The sequence below is a fragment of the Mya arenaria genome, chromosome 8 (genome assembly GCF_026914265.1).
Source record: "Mya arenaria isolate MELC-2E11 chromosome 8, ASM2691426v1".
Lineage (NCBI taxonomy): Eukaryota > Metazoa > Mollusca > Bivalvia > Myida > Myidae > Mya > Mya arenaria.
Genome location: NC_069129.1, coordinates 12,517,519 through 12,535,681, shown reverse-complemented (window position 1 = coordinate 12,535,681; position 18,163 = coordinate 12,517,519). Strand labels below are relative to the sequence as shown.

The following is an 18,163-nucleotide window of genomic DNA, read 5'->3' as shown; positions in this document are numbered from 1 at the left end:
ATGAGTCTTACTACTCGTTCTACACTGGAACCGATGACAGCCACATAGAAGACATTTCCTTTCACGTTACCGGCCGGAACGTCACTGAGGTCGTCCCAGTAGTGGAACAGTCTCACTATGGCGCCCTGACGGAGACTATCTTGGAGGACCGCGGCATCACTTGGACCGTAATAGTTGGCGGTAGTCAGCGGGGATCAAAGGTGCTCATTTCCAGTTTGGGCTACGCTTACGGAGTCAAGGTAAGAAGCAATGGTCAGATGTCAGTGTATCTTAATGAATACTAATGATATGTGTTAAGTATTGTACGTGCTTGCTTAAATGACAAGTTAATATTGATTATTATGTTTTAGAGAGTGAACAAGGCATCCACGATATGGCGGTGCATCTCGAGAAGTAAGAGCATCAAGTGCAAGGTGCTGGTTCGGTTAATGGTTTTAATCAAAGTATATTTTCTATATTTCTAGGGTGGCACAACCGTCTTAACCAGAAAGCCGGAGGGAGTGGACTGGGATTCTACAGGCTCGTGCCAGTTCTTCGCCGAGAGGCCGAGCTCGTGCAGATGTCTGTAGAGTCGGAGGACTTGGAGAGAGGAGGCAACGTCCGTTGTTCGCGTCAAGACAACACCATAAGGACGCTCGCAGACGAGTAGTTAAATGGAGACATGAGGACTTCTGAATACCTTGGAAGGATTGGAGATGTATATCGTCTGCGTATGTGATTTGCTGCCACATCTCTCAGTCAGCAATCCTGATACATTGTTAAACACATTAACCTTGTGAAAAATGTATTATTATGTCTGTCAATAAAAAAATGTTTTCATGACGATTTCACGATTATTACCTTGTTGTCATAGGTGCGCACAACAGTTAAGGTGACACATCACTCCATACTTTATATGGTATAAATAGGCGCAGCAATTAATTATTGATTTAAGACCAAGAACAAATTTAATCCTACTCCTAGCTTTATCATAATATATATCAGGGGCGTAGAGCTCTAGCCCTCTGTTCATGTGGATTCATAATTATGCTGGGAGGGGGGGGGGGGGGTCCGGGGTTATGCGGGTGTTTTGATCATCATACGAATATGGTAATATATGTTGTTTCGTTTTGTTTTAAGTAAAGAGTGTACTGTAAATGGAAAGTGAAAGACTTATTGTTGAGATTTGTATGTATGAGCTGGGACCAATAATACAATAAAAAAGATTGTATTTCAATATGAAGTACACTTTAAAAACGTTACCATGTATTCTTTAATATACATGTATACCTTTCAACGTGAAACAGAACTTTATAGTTTATCAAAGTCTCTTGGAAGCATCTCTTTTTTGAGACCATCTTGTGTAACATGCATTGGGAAATTATCCGTTGAAAGGAGGCTTTCATAAGAAGTGTTCTTTATGTCTTCGTTTATTATGTTTTAATAGTCGTGAATGTTAAACGCCAATTTGAAGTACATCATAATCTATAAGAGAAATACTATCTATATGAATATTCTATCTTATATATTTAACTAAAATAACCTTATTCGAACACAAAATATATAATAAGCTAGACTAGAAACATGCCCTTATATATTTAACTTCTTATGACGACTTACCATTGTAACAATTATAAAAATAATCTGTTACACACGAATTTAAATTTTCCTTGTCGTGCCAACAAAACGTGACAGTGTCAACTTATTGTAAACTCGTAATCCAGTAAATTCACACACCGTTAAGTTGCCTCCCTTAAAAAAATATAAGAACAGTTACTTCCCCTATATATAATTTAGCCACTAAGTAGGACATTTTAACACAAAATTAAAAATGGCAAAAATGGTTGGAAACAGAGTAACAGAGATGGTCAGAATAGGCCAAGTTATAAAAAAGAATGCGAGGGGCGATTTAAATCTGGTCAAAGTTCGCGCTCAGAACATGAAAATCGATAGGCGACTTATGATGGTAAGAATATAATAGAAATCAGTTTGGCCTTGTATCCTGCACGTTTTTGTCGTCAATGATTTATTCAACGTCTATGAAAACAGCAAACATTAGGTTGAAGATTCTCTTAAGAAGAATTAAATAATACAAAATTGAGAAGAAAAAAAAATAGAATTATTCACAGTTGCCTAGACTTTTAAAATTTTATAGCCACAACTGTAATTATGGGAAAATGATTGGGATATGGAGTTTAATTCCTTCCAAGTGTCAAGTTTTGCACATAACAAAGAATAAGCATATCATCAGAAATCGATACATTCTCCATGGCCAGATCTTAGAGCCAGTCTCAAGTGCTAAATATCTTGGTGTTGACATATCAGCAGACCTCACCTGTAGTCCACCTAAATGGCTGTACACTCGTCTTTTGACGATTTTGTTTTACTATGGCAGACTCGTGACGTCCACCATCCCAGCAAAAAGTAGCGAACGGTCCTTGCGCAAAGAATCCTCGCGGCCACAATTTTGAAATTATTTGCGTTGAAAATTCAAATTTCTACGATAACATTGTTGCCTACTATTAAACACATCTTTATTTATGTCATTATGCCAAAATACATGTTCAGATATCATAAAACACTAACATGTGTCAATTGTTTATGAATTATCCCGATATCTGTAAATCTGGAACAAATCTGACTGGCTGTGTACATGTTTAACGGTATTCGTGACTAAGAATATATTTATGTGAAAATAACGACTCTTATGACAAATTAAATCCAGATTAGATCATTGTCGGTTAAATATTGAACAACTTTGTCCTTATTATTCAACATTGATGCATAATATTACTATATATTCTTTCGCCCAGTGTTAAATGGTAGAGAGTTGTAGCGTTACAGGGATACATAAGAAATGTCAAAAAAAAAAAAAAAGTATCCCTGATCGCTCATTATTGTAGCTAACCTCACCTGGAACACTCATATTTGAAGAATTACCACCAATGGAAATAATACTCTCAACTTCATTAAAAGAAAAATAAAAACAAAAACAGAAAGTGTCAGGACTTGAGCTTACAAAACCCTTGTCCGTCCACAGTTAGAATATGCAAGCACAATTTGGCACCCACACACAAAATCAAACACCAATAAAATTGAAATGGTTCAACGTCGGGCTATTCGTTGGGTTAAACATGACTTCTCTCCTCTCTCCAGTGTTACAAACATGCAGGAAAGTCTTGGTTGGCGCTCACTTGAACAACATAGACTAGATTCCCGACTTGTAATGTTTTACAACATATACCATCATCATGTTGCTATTACGCTGCCATCTTATATTCAAACACCAATAAGATTTACCAGACTAATGCACCCACTCTGTTTCAGACAAATTCAAGTAAAAACTGACTATCACAAATGTTCATTCTATCCTCACTCGGTTGTACTTTGGAACAGTTTGCCAAATCATATTGTCACTATCCCCACCCCTGACACATTCAAGGTGGCTGTGGCAACCATTAAGCATTAGATAAGCGAGCAGTGTTTTTATCCTTTTACCAGTTCACCTATCACTTTTTATCATGTTACCTAAATTGTGTTCTCTTTTATACCCTAGTTCTCACTTTTCTGATGTGATTTGCCTCATCAGTGTTTTATTTTTTTCACTAACAAGCCAGCGCGCACCGTTCATGTCAGTAACACTCGGAAGAGGAGTTGACATTAAACAGAGATAGATAGATAGACAATGAGGGGCATTTGGTCTATTTTTGTTTCCCTGAAAGATTACAACCCTCACTGAACATCCCATGCCACAACTAAAATATTATTTAAGCTTGAATTCCATGTTAGGTTCACAAATAAAAATAAATTTCTTTAATACTCAAAAACAAATATATTAGCTCAGCCACTAATAAGTTTGTTATAAGAAAAAAACAAGTTTGTTTTTATTATATACTGTATACACGGTATAAATATATACCTCATAATTCATCATCTAATGATTCCTAGTTTAAATTAATTGTGGGTTGGATATAACATGAATAAGACTTTACATATATACATACATGCCATATTTCTGAGAGGCTTCACAGGAGATTTTGGTATGAATTCCAGGGGATTTTGGTATGAATTCCAGGGGATTTTGATATTACACCAGGGGATTTTTATGCGACGAAAATTTGCGCAATATCTTCATTTATAATATAAGAATAAATACAGAAATACACTCAAATTACAATATTTGGACTTAGTCATCATGGTCCTTCATGGAATTCCACACTCATTATATTATTGATGCTTTCCACTGTCAACCTTTAAAAGCAAGTTTTGAAAAAAAAATAAAAAAAAATTCCAGGGGATATGGATCCCCCAGCGGGGGACCAGGGGATGGGTCGAAATTCCGGGGGATTTTTCCCCCGCCGGGGGATATGGCATGTATGTTTATATTATATATCCCTTTGTCTTTTCAGTATTTTCCATCGAAGAAAGACCGATGGTGTCTTGATGAAAATAACTCTACAAAAGTTGGTGACATTGTGGTAATGCGTCATTTGGAGCGTCCTGTGGCAAGAGAAGTGTTTACAAAAATTGGTGAAATCATGTTTCAAGTAGGAAATGTAAGAGACCCCCTGACAGGCCGGCTTTGCCGGGGAACTGAATATGTGGATGAGACTTCACGATTTCAAGAACAGACACGCAGGGGAAGTTCAGAGAGTGTAGATAATAAAAAAAAAAGTGAAAATAAAGAAACATAGCATGAAATGTCTTTTATATTGAAAAACTGTGTGACAAGTTCAGTAATGATGTGTGTATGAGTGTTATTTCAGTATATTTTTTGTGTTAATGTAATTGATGTGGCAGTATATATTTTAAAGATGCCTCTTGCCATTTAATTTGCAAGACCTGAATCATTTATTATGTGACTTTATAAGTGATAAAATAAAACTACCATGTACCTACTCAGTTCTAACTTCACATTGATTTTAGTTCCCATTCCATTAATGGACATGGGGTAATTTCCATCCATGGTGTTTCCATTTTCGTTTTATCTTGTGTAAAATGTACTTTTAAAAACAAGGCCAAGGCCTGTATTCATTTTTGATTCATTTTTGAACATGTGAAAGTAAGAAATTATACATCTATTTAAATAAAATTACAGGGAAGGTACAGTGAAAACATCTAGATACATTGATAATATTTGACAGTGATGAGTGTAAAAATACAGATTCTACAGCACATAAATGCTGATAAACATTTTTCAGCATAAAAAGTATGTTGAGAAACTTATGTTTGAGAACGATATGAGGTGCAGGTGACTGTTTATGGTTAGGACGTACATATTTTTGTGGTAAATGTATATATTACGACTGATTAGGCTATTATCAACATTGTGACAAAGTCAGAAATTTGTTAACTATAAACTTAGGGTCAACTTACATATACATCATCCGCCCACTATGGGTGCTCCCATAATGTTGTGTTTTTTCAACCAGGCTTTTATAAACACTGTTTTCTTTAAATTGGTCACATTTTGGCAATTTCAAATTCACTAGGTGAGTTGATTTCTTTCATATCTGATTCTCTAAAACATTGATTTTCTGACCATGATATATATATATATTAATTTTAATTCCATCTTAAGGGTGGCATATAGTAATTTTACTGTCCATCTGTCCATACATGCATCTGGCCATTACACTCTTGTTTCAGCAATGTATTTTTTCACTCACAGGATTTTATTTTTAATGCACCATGGGAAGGTATCATCTAAATTTGTGCACTTATCTCAAAGGTCAAGGTCACACTTGGAGGTCAATTTCCCAATGTGGATTATTTAGCAATAATTAATTCGATTTAGCCATAACTTTTCAACTATGTTTGGGAATTCAATCAAACTTCTCAGAATTGTAAAGTAACATGAGAAGGTGTGGCACGCATGTTTGCTTTTACCTCAAACGTCATGTCATACTTTTGTTTTAGACATTATTTTGTTATCATTACGGTAATAGGATTTCAAGCAAACTTAATAGATCTGTAGTGAACCATGGTAGTTATGGCATGCACTTTTTTTAAATTCAAACCTGTTTCAAAAATAGCAAGAGCCCCTACAGTGTTGTCAATTGCGATAGTTTCTGACCTGTATATTTGACAGCTGCACATACACAGCCTTTTACTTTATCCCAATCACATGAAGACTAGTGCAGGTTGACATTAACAAGATCATATGAGTCGCATCGTTCGATTTTGGGCCTTCAGGCATAATTATTACAAATGAAATAATCATAAATAGAAAATGCCAAGAATAGTGAATTTTTCTATGTATATTAATTTCTTTCGAACTTCTTTTATTTAAATTTAAAGGATTGTTATTGGCAAATTATTTTCTCGACGATTTATGACCATTATTTTACTGATGCTTCCATAGCAACCACAGATTTCGTCCCAACTTAATTTGACTGCATGCCTTGTCTGTGTTTAAAATGACCCAATGGATTAAAAATACACAAATACACAAATGAATCATCATCTTCTTTCTGGATTAATGTTTCAGAAAGATTCTGTTTTGGAAAAATAAATGAATTATAAACTTGTTACAATATTGCTAGGTTAATTGTGCAAGTCATTTCAATAATGTACGTACTTTCATGATAACGTCATGTGTGGCGTTAAATTTAGCATTCATAATGCGCAATCCATGGTTTCTCATGTAAACATGTATCAAACGCAATTTAAGTGATGGCATCATGATATTTTCAGTATAACTTCCTGAAATGTATTCCAATACCAAATAAAATAATGAAAACAAATTTATGTCCGAAGGCCCAAAATTGTGTGATACGGCTCATAATATTAAATAAATAAAAAAAAAATGTTCATAATGTTGCATGGTGCAAGCTTGTAGTAAGTTTTGCTCAGAAATATTAACAATTTGCAATGCCTGCATTTAGGCCAGGAAAACATATTTCTCTAACATTTTATTTGACAATCTGTGCAAGACCCTTGTTAAAGCACACATTAATATATAAGAAAAGAAACAGGAGTATGGTTTATTTTAAAAATGACGGTACAACAATAATTAGTAGGATGTTTTTTATTGCATTTTTTCACCATATTAAACATTATGGGTACAGAAAAACACTTGTTTTTTAACATGGTAAAATAGCATAAACACAATCAGACTAACAGAAGCATATGAAAACAAGAAACGAAATGACCTTACTTTCACATACCATGAGTATGTGAACAGTCAAATTTCTGTCAACATGTTACCTAAGCTTTCTCTCAGGGAGACAATCGAAGATCTATAGAGCATGTTTAACAGAGCAATCAAATACTGGTACCTGGTACCGTATATCAATTTATGAGCAAAACATGAATAAAAGTCATCAGCATGTCCTAAGCACTCCGTTACAGTACTCGGGTCTCATGATGCACTAGATTTTGTTTTTTTGGTAATGGTTGTTTTGGAAATGTCCTGTCTATGATTTTTCACAACTACTTAGTACGAGAAGAATTGGTCAAGTCATACAAGATAAAGATTTCATACAACATAATTATACGTTTTTCATTTCTGGAAGGCTTTTCTTTTTTTTTTTAAATGTCATATATAAAACCTAGCATAATTTTCAATTTAACTTTAATTAATTTTTGATGATTGAGTGATTGTGTTACATTTTTTAGACCTCCTGAAATTGGCCAAAACCAAAAGATCTCTAAAAGTGGACATCGGACAATCTACTGCATATTTATCATCCTCCATGTTCCAGAACAATCAGGGCCTATAAGTATATTCACCAACATCTCGCGTCTGTAACTTGATACTGTACATCTTCATTTCATATCAAAATTTTCTATATGAAGAAATTGATTGTGGATATTGTCGAATATGTTATCAAGAACATCTTTTCCAAATGCTTTAAGTGACACTCTTATTCAAAATCAACACATACACGTAGTAAACAATCATAATTTTTGACTGATCAACCTTTAACTACTTATGGAGTTAGGCATTTATGGAAAATATTAATTACTGATAACAATATTGTAACTGTGAATTTAAAAGCAAAAATATTTAATGATTGGTGGGTGCTAAAAAAATTATATTGTCTCATAAGGTTGAATTACAGTGTTCTATGCACTTTTCTTTCAAATTAAACTCGATATCCTTTATAAACCATTATATTCAACATTTAGTCTTCCTTTTTTGTATATTACAACAACTGTATTAATTGTGGTAAATTTTACTTGGGAGTAAGAGTGCATCTTCAAAGATAACAATATTAAAGGTATTCTGTAACATTTAAGAATTTACTTTTCTGTGTCTGAGTATCAAACTGTGATTCTAAATGTTAGTGAATTTGAGCCCTGCTTGGGCAAAACTTTCCCAATCTATTGGTACAGGTACAATCTTTGTAGTTTTTTCTTGAATAATTCTTTTAAACCAAACTAGGTACATGACAGTTTCTGAATGATTTCCAAACTGTTGTGTATCGTAAACAGGATAATTAATGTTCTTAAGATGGCAGCTGGAGGTTTCGCAGAAACTTGTATCCAATAACACTCATATATATATATAGCAAGTAATGAAATATGTACAGTCTATGATATCACAGTTGAAAATCTTCAATTTCGAAGAGCCTGCAACCTGAAAGAAGAAAATAATTTATCAGTAAAAGTTTTCAAAATAATTCAATTTCCAGATTAAAAGGTTAAGATTTATTATATGCTTTTCACTGGTTTATAGTGATTTATCAGTGAAAAATAACTGTTTCAATGTTCAATGGGTATATTTTGGCAGACTTGGATTAAACACGAGATTTTTTTTTATATTTGGTGAGAGACCAGAGTCCTATAAACCATATACCTGTAGGTCCGTGCCAGAGCCCTCAAATTGCCCTTTCTGGGAATGAAATTTTACCCAATTTTCCCACCAGGGGGGTGTATTTATAAAGCATCTTAATTGCCTTTTTTTCAGTAAATTGAAACAAACCTAACTGTATGCCAAAAATATGCAAATAAGCAAGTAAATGGACTAACTAATATATACATATAATTATAATTATAATTATATATATATATATATATATATATATATATATATATATATATATATATATATATATATACAAAAAAATGTGATTGAAAAAAAGAATGTTTTCATAAAGCTGATTTTTTCTCACTTAGTAACTATATAAATATGGCCCTTAAAAAGCAAATAGAAACAGATAAGTTGATGCTAGAAGCTCTCAGGATTTTGTGAAAATTAAGCTAAGGAAATAACGGTGCAGTAGAAACTAACCGCCGTGAAAGGTCGTCTTCCCGTTTAGCTTCTGTAGTCTCCTTGAGTGTGGATGAGGCTGGATTGAGGTCGGTGAGTTGGTCCATGACTTCAAGACCGTTCTCCTCAGCAACTTCATGAATCAACGCTTCAACCTGATCTTGTGGGGTCGATAACGTTGTTGCTGTTCCCATTGCGCTTTCTAAAGTCTGCAAAACAAGAGATAAAACTTTTTATTTCTCATTGAACTTTTTAAAGCATTTACACAGAGGCCAAATGTATTGCTACCCCGAATAACAAGTATTTCACTTACAAATTATTATTTTATTCACAAACCATTCTACTATTATGAAAAGTACACAAATTGACATTGGTGACCTGTGCATGTGTAAAACTTCTAATTTGTTTTCTTATTTTCAGTCTGGTTTATAAATGTTTATTTTACAAGTTAAGACTGAAAATTAGAAATTAAAATCAATTAAAAGTGAATCTACTTCCACCTTGTTATTTGTCATATGATCCCAAAATGTTTCCTCATCTTTTGAGAATGTATTTATCTAAAACTTGAGCTATCACAGGCAATAAATACCACCAGATGTTTCCTGGGTGCACATTATTAATCAATCTTGTACATTAAATATATATTCATATAACATCCTGATAAAATATTTTAGTCTGTTTCTTGAAATATGATAGTACCATACTTACATTTGTTCTCACATCCAAATCTTCAAACTGTTTTTCAAATTTCTCCATAATTTGTCCGACCTAAAATTAATAAACTGTAAACATGTAAACATGTAGAATTATTTCACCAGCATCCCACATTATCAGGTCAGTGAAGTGAAACATAAAGGAAATTAACAGTAAATTATTGAAAAATCTAAATAATTTTACAATTAACAGCATTGGAAACATGATATGAAATAAATACCATTTTTGGTCAATGCTATTACATAACAATCTTACACATTGTCCTTAGAAAATAACTACATGATTGATATAAAAAACACAATTTAAACTTCTCTTCAACATATGCTTGTCATTGGCATAGCTCCAGGAAGACACAGTAGGCCTGGGCCTGCACATCTCTTAATTAAAATTCCCTTTTTACACCTTACAACAGCTATGCTGAAACCTCTCTACTGGGCTTTAAGCAGAGATTTCGCCATGGAAAATGCCCGGGGACAACCCAAGCAAGTCGGGCAAGCACACCCACTTTGGTCTAGCTACACCTGTGTATATATCTCATTATGCCCTGGGACAACCCAAGCAAGTCAGGCAAGCACACACACTTTGGTTTAGCTACACCTGTGTATATATTTCATTATGCCCTGGTACAACCCAAGCAAGTCGGGCAAGCACACCCACTTTGGTCTAGCTACACCTGTGTATATATCTCATTATGCCCTGGGACAACCCAAGCAAGTCGGGCAAGCACACCCACTTTGGTCTAGCTACACCTGTGTATATATCTCATTATGCCCTGGGACAACCCAAGCAAGTCGGGCAAGCACACCCACTTTGGTCTAGCTACACCTGTGTATATATCTCATTATGCCCTGGTACAACCCAAGCAAGTCGGGCAAGCACACCCACTTTGGTCTAGCTACACCTGTGTATATATCTCATTATGCCCGGGGACAACCCAAACAAGTCGGGCAAGCACACCCACTTTGGTCTAGCTACACCTGTGTATATATCTCATTATGACAGGGGACAATCCAAGCAAGTCGGGCAAGCACACCCACTTTGGTCTAGCTACACCTGTGTATATATCTCATTATGCCCTGGGACAACCCAAGCAAGTCGGGCAAGCACACCCACGTTGGTCTAGCTACACCTGTGTATATATCTCATTATGCCCTGGGACAACCCAAGCAAGTCGGGCAAGCACACCCACTTTGGTCTAGCTACACCTGTGTATATCTCATTATGCCCTGGTACAACCCAAGCAAGTCGGGCAAGCACACCCACTTTGGTCTAGCTACACCTGTGTATATATCTCATTATGCCCGGGGACAACCCAAACAAGTCGGGCAAGCACACCCACTTTGGTCTAGCTACACCTGTGTATATATCTCATTATGCCCTGGGACAACCCAAGCAAGTCGGGCAAGCACACCCACTTTGGTCTAGCTACACCTGTGTATATATCTCATTATGCCCTGGTACAACCCAAGCAAGTCGGGCAAGCACACCCACTTTGGTCTAGCTACACCTGTGTATATATCTCATTATGACAGGGGACAATCCAAGCAAGTCGGGCAAGCACACCCACTTTGGTCTAGCTACACCTGTGTATATATCTCATTATGCCCGGGGACAACCCAAACAAGTCGGGCAAGCACACCCACTTTGGTCTAGCTACACCTGTGTATATATCTCATTATGCCCTGGGACAACCCAAGCAAGTCGGGCAAGCACACCCACTTTGGTCTAGCTACACCTGTGTATATATCTCATTATGCCCTGGTACAACCCAAGCAAGTCGGGCAAGCACACCCACTTTGGTCTAGCTACACCTGTGTATATATCTCATTATGACAGGGGACAATCCAAGCAAGTCGGGCAAGCACACCCACTTTGGTCTAGCTACACCTCTGTATATATCTCATTATGCCCGGGGACAACCCAAGCAAGTCGGGCAAGCACACCCGCTTTGGTCTAGCTACACCTGTGTGTATATCTCATTTTTCTGAAAGTTTTACCTTTTCGAGGTCCATTGAGCTCATGGCTTTATCTAAGGCTTTTGTCACAGCGCCAATATTCTTAGTGATCTGAAACGAAACAAAGTATCTGGATTTTTTTCAAGTTTATCAAAATGTTTGACTGCCAAATAAGCTTTTAATCTCATGGTTACATTAAAGTTTTTATGTCTTGTGACTGCTATAATTGGTATCATTAATTATTTCATAGGCTTTTCTTGCTGATGATGTATATTAAAAAATTGAAAATACATTAATATTTAATATCTCTATGTATAAAGTGAACTTACTACAGCTAGGTGCATTTTTGTTAATGTTTTAATTTTAAGTTTGTAAAGGCTTTGTAACAAATTTTTGGAACACTACATTTTCCTCACATAAAACATTTTTAACTAAAATTATAATACAATGCTACAGGGTCACCAGACATCCCAAATCCACATAATCCGGTAACAGATACCTTAAACAGTGTGTATTCTGTTAAAACTTCTTTTCAAAGTTCAAGTTAGTTTTAAAGTTAAATACAGTATAATTTAAAAAAAAAAAAATAATAATTTGTTCATATCATGTAAAATATTAGGTCCATCACTGGTAAAAAAAATTAAATGACCAAGGGGCAAAGGTAAAAAATATTTAAGCCAGAGTGGTGAGACTTACTTACACAAATACAAGTTTAAAGCTTTTAATAGGCTTACATGTCCTGACTTAATAACATTATAACATGCAAGAGCATTGATTTACCCCCTTCATCGTAACAGCAGTTTGAACTTTGGAAGCAACCGCATCAATTCTTGCTGCAAACCGGAGGTAGTTGAGAGATTCATTCTTCTTTCGAATGGCATTCTCTGCATAAATCCTAGCTCCTTCTATGTTTTTCTGCTGTATTGCCTAAAAAGATAAATAAACATTATAGTTCAATGCTTGGTTTGGCTATCGCTCCCAAGGAATATTCAATACATGTGTTAAACATTAACTATTAAAGTACATTAGTTAACAATTGTTTAATGTTTTTTTTATAATCTAAGTAGTTCTAAGATATTCAGTTACTTGAATAAAGTGCTAGTTAGAACATAATACCGTATATAAAGTAGTAAAGATTTAGAAGGGCAGTGTGAGTGAAGTATGAGACAAGAAAAAAGGTACCAGTAAAAAAGCTATTTTTAACAAGAGATGTTAGTGAAACATTTATGCCCCCTTGGGAGCCAAATTGTTAGTAGGATTTGGACACTTAAATAAAATATGGACAATCAGAAAACCTTTTTTCAGCTTACAGTCACACTGACCTTGACCTTTGACCCACTGACCTCAAAATCAATAGGGTTCATCTGCTGGTCATGACCAATAAGCCTACCTAGTATGAGGTCCCTGGGTCAAAGCGTTCTCAAGTTATTGATCGGAAACCGTTTTTCATGTTAAGGTCACACTGACCTTGACCTTTGACCCACTGACCTCAAAATCAATAGGGTTCATCTGCTGGTCATGACCAATACACCTACCAAGTATGAGGTTCCTGGGTCAAAGCGTTCTCAAGTTATTGATCGGAAACCGTTTTTCATGTAAAGGTCACACTGACCTTGACCTTTGACCCACTGACCTCAAAATCAATAGGGTTCATCTGCTGGTGATGACCAATACACATACCAAGTATGAGGTCCCTCGGTCAAAGCGTTCTCAAGTTATTGATCGGAAACCATTTGGTATTCCGACCGACCGACAGACAGACAGACCGACCGACCGACCGACCGACCGACCGACATGTGCAAAACAATATACCCCACTTTTTTCAAAAGGGGGCATAAAAAAAAGCATTGTACATATCCTTATTAACAAGTGATGGGTGATTTCATTGGCTGGAAGAGTCAAATGGACTATTTCATTGGCTGGAAGTGTCAAATGGACTATTTTTTTTTATTGGCTGAAAGTGTCAAATGGGTGATTTCATTTGCTGGAAGTGTCAAATGGGTGATTTCATTGGCTGAAAGTGTCAAATGGGTGATTTCATTGGCCGTAAGTGCCGTACAGTTATTCTAAAAGGCCACAATCAATGCATTGTGAACTGTTTGTTAACAGAAAGTACTTTGTATTGAAGAAACGTTAACAATACAGTTTGCCCCGGATTAAATGAATCAAGTACTGCACTGAAAAGAGGACATCAACAGTGTGCCATATTTGGACAGTCACAATGGGTTTCACTTCGTTAAGAATATCAGACATTATGTTAATCAAAAATATGCTATTGCAGTAACCACACTGCAGTGTTTTCCCCCTTAGGTTTCATAAAATGAAATGGGGAGAAATATAATGTACATGTACCTTTTTTACTTTGGCTTGCTCTTTCTTCTGGTCTTTCTCTGCTTTGCTTGACAGGCGTTCAAGCTGCTTAGTGGTGAACTAAAATCAAGATGAGATAATGGTTGTTCAGTAGATGTGTATGGTACTTGCCGGCTGGTATCCATATGAAGATTCTTAAAGTTTTAATAAAATATTTAGAAAAGTTTTAATGCAAGGTGTACATTTTGTCTCTTCTGTCTAAAAATGATCATCAATGACTTTTGTAACTTTATAGACAAATTGTCAATAAGCTTGTGTGTTGTGTACAATAATTAGTTATTTCATTTTGAGGATCTCAATAAATTCCTAAATAAAACTGACCCAAAAAATGGTAGGAGTGTTTTCGAAGTTTATGAATCTAATTGAAATTCTTTTGCTTAAAATGTACGCACCTTTAGTTGAAAAAGTGTATCTGAAAATAAAAATTATATGTTGTTAATAATACATTTGTTTTAATAAATAACCAATTTAATTATTAGAAGTACATACCAATGTTGCAATGTAAATTTTGTAGTAACATAGATATATATACTACAGTGATCAAGATCAACTTTAAAATGGAGTTTTAAAGAATTACTTAATCCATAGTGCAGAGATGTTGTATGTACATGTACCAGTATTTATTCAGACCTTGTGGTCAAGGATAACCCGTGAAAGTGCAAGCACTTATTTCCACGCGCAAGAGACAGTGGTGGGATACAAGGAAGTCCGGGTGTGATACCCTAGCTCTTTTTAAAAGAGACACCTTGGTTGTTTAACGTGCTTGATGTAAAGCATTGATACACTGGATACAACTTACTGGGTTAACCAGTACTGAGCACACCACTTTTCCAAGCACTACCCTTTAAATGCTGAGCGCCAGGCAAGGGAACTACTTGAACCAACTTTTTTACGTCTTTCGGTATGACGAACCAGGGATCGGGCCCACTCTGTAGGCGGACACCTTAACCACTAGGCCACAGAGATGTGTCATTTTATTCCTATCCAAGAAAATTAATGTCTACAAATTAACTATGAAATAATTAGTGTTCATTTTTTATTCAAAATTCTTAATTCGGCAGGCCAGGCTGACTTTTTGAAAAGTAGACAAAAAAATAAAAGACTTTGTTAGTGTTGAGTGCATAAGCCACTCTCATGCCTGTATAGTAGACAGTGTGTATGCATTTGCTTAAAAAAACTCTCTTAATTAAACCAATTAATGACTAAATGCAAATCTGGCGGTTGTTTACCTTGATGCCAGATTGGAATTTGGCAGATTTGTAATCTGCTTAATTGATTTTTGGTTGTCAGACTCAGAGTTCTTCTAAATGATTAAATCGGTCCACCAATCCTATTGGTTGAATCAGAGGCATGAGCCTCAGAACACTGCTATACAGTAGTTGTCAAATTACCAAAAGCCTGCAGCTTGTCAATAAAAAAGAAAATGCATTAGCCTAGTGAAAGAATTCGGGCTTGTTCATAAAACAAATTCATGTTGATAACTGGTATGGTATCCCTTTTTTACCTTTTTGGGGACCCTACCTTGGAATTGACTGGTGCATTACTTACACCCTAAACCTGAATGAACTGACTTATAGTTCTTCCGTTGCCACCGAGTTACATTCAGATGTTACCAAATTATATCTGACACCATTACATTGAAAGTGTATGACAGAACCAGGGATTGACCTCTGACTTATCAATCTGCGCAGCACACCAGCATCGCTTTAGAGCTAGCACAAAAGCAAGGCAATTGCTTTTGCCTTAAATAATAAATGATAATGTAACGGTCCGCTGTCAGCAGATGTGCTTTCACAATAATATTCCGTATAAAGCGGAAGTATGTTCGTAGTACGTATGTTAACTTGGTAATATGCAAATTAGCAAAGCCCGGGATCTGTGAGAATAGAGAAGTTAGTGTATATATAGACCAGTGGACCCCTTCAGGGTCGAGCATGCTTTTCCCTGAAGGGATCTGTTGGTGTTTGTTTCATTATGCCATAAAGCTCGGCTATGTGGTGTTTGTTTGTTTGGTCTCGCACGTTACAATAATAATGAGACTTCAGACTCAGGGATTCTTTTTAATCATTTCCACATTTGTAACTGAAAAGATAAAAAAAATCAATCATATCCAGATATTGTTTAAACATCATTCCTAATATGACATTTGACTCAACTTCTGAATATGTTTGACAGTTAGAGAGATTTGGGATATTTTGGTTGGTTTGTGTAAAAAAAACACTCTTCACCCACTTTAATGCACAGTAAGTCTTTACATGGTTATCTACTCAATAAATGCATAGAACTCACATAAAAATTATAGGTTTAAATCTTACCATCCATATTGTCTGTTGTTTTTCACTTCGATCCGATGTAAAACTAGTTATTAGTTAGTGCAAGACTACTGTACTGATGTCACAAACCGGAAATCAATTTTTGACCGTTTCATTGGTTAATCGTATGTTTGTAAATAAAGAATTCGTATTTCCCAATACTTTATTAATAGTAACGCACGTGACAACTACTGATTACTCACTTTTGGTATTAAATGATAATAATGTTATGATGGCGATGGCGATGACGATGACGATGACGATGATGATGATGATGATGATGATTATGATGATTATGATGAAGAAGATATAATGATGATGATGATGATGATGATGATGATGATGATGATGATGATGATGATGATGATGATGATGATAATGGTGATGATAATAATTATGATGATGATGATGATGATGATGATGATGATGATGATGATTGTGATGATGATGATGATGATGATGATGATGATGATGATGATGATGATGATGATGATGATGATGATGATGATGATGATGATGATGAATGATGATGATGATGATGATGATGATGATGATGAAGGTGAAGGTGATAATGATAATGGTGATGATAATAATAATGGTGATGATGATGATTAATGATGATGATGATGATGATGATGATGATGATGATGATGATGATGATGATGATGATGATCATGATGATGATGATGATCATGATGATGATGAAGGTGATAAAGATAATGGTGATGATAATAATAATAATGATGATGATGATGATGATGATGATGATGATGATGATGATGATGATGATTTCTGCTTATAGACTAGTGATTGAGATGGGCAGTTATAATTATACCAAAACAGATTTGAATGAAAGCATTTGTGGCTCATGCAGAATCTGAGTTCCACTTTCTTAGTTCTTTAAGCCATACTCCTGTCATTGGCCATGATTCAATAAATTCGAATACCCTCTAAATTACATCTCAAAGAAGATACTTTACAATCTAGCAAAATATATTTTCGTTGCTAATCAGATAAGAAAGGCTGATATGAATTGATTTAGAAGTCAGATTATGTATATTTAACAATGCACAAGAAAATTGTTATAATCATGGAGGTATTTGATATATTTACACACACACGCATACTTAATTACTATAGTAGGATGTTATAACATTTAAACCATTAGCTCCAGAAAATGCGTCATTTTTTTCTCCATTCATTGATTTATTTATTTGCATGCCTTAAAAATTGTATAAAGATTTTATGCAATAAACAAATCGTATCGTATCGTAACTTACTAGTTTTACATCTAATATGCGCCGTGTCTCTTTGAATTCTATAATTGATTGTTAACCAAGGCATTTAATTAAAGCCATTTTTCACACCTTTATTATAACAGTTTACTATTTTTCTCATAGCAGTGTAAAACAAAATTGGGTGTGAAATTTCTGAAAAGGAACATATAAAACGAAATATCATCTGCTGTTGCTATCATTTAGTCCCGGTCTTTTACGACAACAAGCTAAAATGCCATTAATGATGATACAACGTAAAACATTAACTACAAAGGAATGCATGAAAGAGGGTATCTTCCATATGACAAACCGAAAACAACCATTGTTGGATTTGATGTA

General features: G+C 35.2%; 2 protein-coding genes across 2 annotated transcripts; one reads left to right on the top strand and one right to left on the bottom strand.

Annotated features, from left to right (window-relative positions):
- The first annotated feature begins 1,766 nt into the window (after nucleotides 1–1,766).
- Nucleotides 1,767–4,881, top strand: LOC128243753 (28S ribosomal protein S17, mitochondrial-like). Its single transcript, XM_052961680.1, has 2 exons — nucleotides 1,767–1,945; nucleotides 4,389–4,881. The coding sequence occupies exons 1-2, from the start codon at nucleotides 1,811–1,813 to the stop codon at nucleotides 4,671–4,673; spliced, it is 420 nt and encodes a 139-aa protein (XP_052817640.1). The 5' UTR covers nucleotides 1,767–1,810; the 3' UTR covers nucleotides 4,674–4,881.
- A 2,112-nt stretch (nucleotides 4,882–6,993) lies between these two features.
- LOC128242065 (charged multivesicular body protein 1a-like) lies at nucleotides 6,994–16,685 on the bottom strand. Its single transcript, XM_052959100.1, has 8 exons — nucleotides 16,551–16,685; nucleotides 14,628–14,647; nucleotides 14,218–14,295; nucleotides 12,646–12,792; nucleotides 11,908–11,976; nucleotides 9,905–9,964; nucleotides 9,218–9,405; nucleotides 6,994–8,563 (listed from the first exon to the last, which is right to left on the bottom strand). Exons 1-8 carry the CDS (start codon nucleotides 16,555–16,557, stop codon nucleotides 8,542–8,544), a joined length of 591 nt encoding a protein of 196 aa, XP_052815060.1. The 5' UTR covers nucleotides 16,558–16,685; the 3' UTR covers nucleotides 6,994–8,541.
- Nucleotides 16,686–18,163: the final 1,478 nt, after the last annotated feature.

Excerpts from the sequence above, each read along its gene's own strand:
- LOC128243753 (XM_052961680.1), top strand. The coding sequence starts at position 1,811 with ATGGCAAAAATGGTTGGAAACAGAGTAACAGAGATGGTCAGAATAGGC. Across the intron at positions 1,946-4,388 it reads TCGATAGGCGACTTATGATG|TATTTTCCATCGAAGAAAGA; the intron begins GTAAGAATATAA and ends TTGTCTTTTCAG.
- LOC128242065 (XM_052959100.1), bottom strand. Across the intron at positions 14,296-14,627 it reads ATACACTTTTTCAACTAAAG|TTCACCACTAAGCAGCTTGA; the intron begins GTGCGTACATTT and ends TCTTGATTTTAG. Across the intron at positions 9,406-9,904 it reads ATTTGGATGTGAGAACAAAT|ACTTTAGAAAGCGCAATGGG; the intron begins GTAAGTATGGTA and ends CTTGTTTTGCAG.